General features: G+C 43.5%; 1 protein-coding gene across 1 annotated transcript; it reads right to left on the reverse strand.

Annotated features, from left to right (window-relative positions):
• Nucleotides 1–350: 350 nt before the first annotated feature.
• Nucleotides 351–3,107, reverse strand: LOC146548015 (uncharacterized). The gene has a single exon (XM_085263727.1). The coding sequence runs from the start codon at nt 3,004–3,006 to the stop codon at nt 670–672; it is 2,337 nt and encodes a 778-aa protein (XP_085119853.1). The 5' UTR covers nt 3,007–3,107; the 3' UTR covers nt 351–669.
• Between the last annotated feature and the right edge of the window lie 923 nt (nt 3,108–4,030).

A 4,030-nucleotide genomic window follows, 5' to 3' on the forward strand; every position in this document is an offset into this window, starting at 1 on the left:
TGAATGTAGTGTAAAGCTCTTTGGGGTCCTTGGGGACTAAGTAAAGCGCTGTACAAGTACAGGCCATTTACTGTGCATGTGTTTATGCTCAAGTGTATGAATAAATTAGTCAGTTTTAAACAGTTGCAATTTAAACAGTAGAAGAGTGGCACTATATTTATATATTTATAAAGAATTTCAAACAACAATTAATTGATGCTCAAAGCAGGTTTATTTAATTAATATCCAGATTTCCAATTAGTTCCGAATTCATTAAGCAGCAAATCACATCACCAGTCACTTCAAGGCTGTATGTATTATTGTAAGGTAGACCCTACAATAATACATACAAAGAACCCAACAATCATATGACCCCCTATGAGCAAGCACTTTGGCGACAGTGGGAAGGAAAAACTCCCTTTTTACAGGAAGAAACCTCCGGCAGAACCAGGCTCAGGTCGGGGCGGCCATCTGCTGCGACCGGTTGGGGTGAGAGACTGAAGACGTTTGTTGTAGGTCTGATTGAAGGACTGATGTGATGGTAAGTTGTCTGCTGCTCCGCTTTGAATATTGACAGATTAGTTGATGGATTTCAAGCCAAATTGTGCCCAAGTTTAAGACCACATTCATTGCTTTTTTTTGTTGATGTTATTGTTTTGGGCTTTTTTTCCACAAGAATTTCTAGCTCCCCTAGAATTCTGGCCACCCAAACGATGATTGCTGCTGAGAGAACACAAGGTTTTGTCCCCCTGTACTATTCATGTCAGTGCAGGGGGTTCTCCTTGAGAGGCCAGGGTGGAAAAAGGGATGCTTCAGAACCTCCGAGGGTGTTATGCGCAGATTTGCATCCAAGGCCAACATTTCTTTGATTAGCCTTACAAATAATGTTTGGCCATTTTCCGGTCCTCGCCTAACTTTCAGCAGTTTTTCGAGGTCATCGAGACACTTAAGTTTTATATATCGAGTTTCCTTTGATCGATAATGTGTCTCGTATTGAAATTGTTCTTGGGTCTTAAATGTCCAGCGCTGTTTGTTGTAGTTATCCTCGATGAAGTAGCAGTCAGTGTACAAGCCAGACTCTAGGAGATGATCTGGTAGCTGACCCTGGGTTTCAATTATGAATTTTAAAACATCATAATCGTCTTCCCCAGGATAGAGAGGCACCCCTGTAGCAAGCTCCACAGCTACCAGCCCCAGAGACCACATGTCGATTGCTTCGTGGTATGGAATGCCAAGCATAACCTCAGGTGCACAATAACCAATTGTCCCCACACGGTCACCAGGAATCACTGCAGAAGCAGGACATGCGAGGCCAAAGTCTATGAGTTTGACTTTGACGGGAGACTCACTGTGGTTCAGCACCATGATGTTTCCAGGTTTGAGGTCAGCATGCACTATTCCCACAGAACCCAGGTGGAACAGAGCATTTGCGAGCTGATGCAAAATTGGCCTGAGTTCTCTCATTGGGAGACCTCGGTTATTCCGGTCCCCAATGTAGTCCCACAGGCTTTGGTCGAGCAATTCGAAATTCAAGCAAATGCGCTGTCCATCGAGGAAATAGCCGTTCCATTCCACAATGTTGCACCTGTCTGGATCCAAGCGTCGTAGCTGCTCCAGGATGAAAATTTCCAGTTTTGCCTGGAGCAGAATTTCAGGGTCGCTCTTGTTGACTTTAATAGCAACGGTTTTGTTGTTTTTTGTATCGCGACATCTGGTTACCAAACCAAAGCCTCCTTCTCCAAGGAAAGCCTCTACCACGTGGTGATCTCCTAAAATGGTCCCTTCCGTTATTTGAAGATCATCTTCAGAGGCAGATGGGTTGGCTGAGGTGTTGATGTCTCCTTTTTGAGGAAATTCAACTGAGTTTTGGAAACTGCAGCTGAATTTTTGCAATCCATGACTTTTCCAGCTTGAAGGCTGCTGAGAGAGCACAAGGAGTTCTCCCCCTGTACTATTCATGTCAGTGCAGGGGGTTCTCCTTGAGAGGCCAGGGTGGAAAAAGGGATGCTTCAGAACCTCCGAGGGTGTTATGCGCAGATTTGCATCCAAGGCCAACATTTCTTTGATTAGCCTTACAAATAATGTTTGGCCATTTTCCGGTCCTCGCCTAACTTTCAGCAGTTGTTCGAGGTCATCGAGACGCTTAAGTTTTATCGATCGAGTTTCCTTGGATCGATAATCTGTCTCGTATTGAAATTGTTCTGGGGTCTTAAATGTCCAGCGCTGTTCCTTGTGGTTATCCTCGATGAAATAGCTGTCAGTGTACAAGCCAGACTCTAGGAGATGATCTGGTAGCTGACCCTGGGTTTCAATTATGAATTTCAAAACGTCATAATCGTCTTCCCCAGGATAGAGAGGCACCCCTGTAGCAAGCTCCACAGCTACCAGCCCTAGAGACCACATGTCAATTGCTTCATCATATGGAGTGCCAAGCATAATCTCAGGTGCACAATAACCAATTGTCCCCACACAGTCACCAGGAATCACTGCAGAGGTGTTACATGCGATGCCAAAGTCTATGAGTTTGACTCTGACTTGAGACTCACTGCGGTTCACAACCATGATGTTGACAGGTTTGAGGTCAGCATGCACTATTCCCACAGAACCCAGGTGGAATAGAGCATTTGCAAGCTGATGCAAAATTGGCCTGATTTCTCTCATTGGGAGACCTCGGTTATTCCGGTCCCCTATGTAGTCTGACAGGCTTTGGTCGAGGAGTTCAAAATTCAGGCAAATGCGCTCTCCATCGAGGAAATAGCCGTTCCATTCGACGATGTTGCACCTGTCTGGATCCAAGCGTCGTAGCTGCTCCAGGATGAAAATTTCCAGTTTTGCCTGGAGCAGAATTTCAGGGTCGCTCTTGTTGACTTTAACAGCAACAGTTTTGTTGTTTTTTGTATCGCGACATCTGGTTACAACACCAAAGCTTCCTTCTCCAAGAAAAGCCTCCACCATGTGGTGATCTCCCAAAATGGTCCCTTTAGATATTCCAAGCTCATCTGAGCCGAAGGATGGGTTGGCTGACATGGTGTAAAGTTTGCGCTGTGAATTGGTGAGAAACAAAACTGAACTTGTTTTGGTTTCTCTCGTAAATTGCTCTCAAATCTTCTCAAAAGGGTTTTAGTTGCTGCAGGTCAACGTCCGTTAAGCATAAAGTAACAGGTGAGCGCTTCTATTTATAGGTTTTCGGATCAAAGCAAAGTTATGACGTCAGAAAGGATCAAAGCAAAGTTACCACGTCACAAGCGATCGAAGCGATTCTAATATGTGCGCATGCGCACATATGAGAAGCGATCGAAGGGATTCTAATATGTGCGCATGCGCACACGTGCTTGCTTGTGTAATATTGTTCACACTAAACTTGACTCTAATCAATTTAATATCAGTCAATCAAAGAAAATGTTAGTTTTGGAAAATTTTAAAATGACATAACTGACAGTTAAAACATTTTTTGTTCATGTATTTGTATTTGTATTGTCTTCGGGGGTTTTTTTTGCATACCATGTCAAGCTTTTCTGTATATAGTCATGTCGTAGATTTCGGAGCAAACAAGAAATTGAATTGGGTTTTAATATTGCAGTGCTTGGATTTCGGATTTGGTGCTTAAAACTTCTTGAAACTGTAACCGTATTTCATTCACCACAAAGAACTATCTGATTGAATAGTTTTCTTATCAGATAGAGAAATAAAACGAGTCGCAAAGTCTAAAAGCAACATTTGTCTGCCTGGGCTGTACCTCTGCACGTTAGTCTGTTTCAATGTGTGACCCCCCACCCCCTCCCTGATCAGTCGGGGGTGAGTGCGCTAATGTGCCTGGAGGCCGTTTTAATGAGTGTTTGCTGGAAAACGAAAAATACAAGAAGGATTTGTACGTTTTCACAACGGGGGAGTTTGCGTAAGTACTAGTAAATAATTTTCTCGAGTGTGTACGTTACACATGTTATTTGTTTAAAATTGGTATTATTATTTTGCTAGCTAGCAAACTCGCGGGATAAAGGATTGAAGTGCACTCAGTGCGATACAATACGGTGGCGCTATTCTAACAGTTAGT

The sequence above is a fragment of the Mchenga conophoros genome, linkage group LG23, assembly GCF_057382185.1.
Source record: "Mchenga conophoros isolate Kocher_MC1m ecotype Shallow Benthic linkage group LG23, M_conophoros_male_GT1.1, whole genome shotgun sequence".
NCBI classification, from domain to species: domain Eukaryota; kingdom Metazoa; phylum Chordata; class Actinopteri; order Cichliformes; family Cichlidae; genus Mchenga; species Mchenga conophoros.

Excerpts from the sequence above, each read along its gene's own strand:
- LOC146548015 (XM_085263727.1), bottom strand. The coding sequence starts at position 3,006 with ATGTCAGCCAACCCATCCTTCGGCTCAGATGAGCTTGGAATATCTAAA.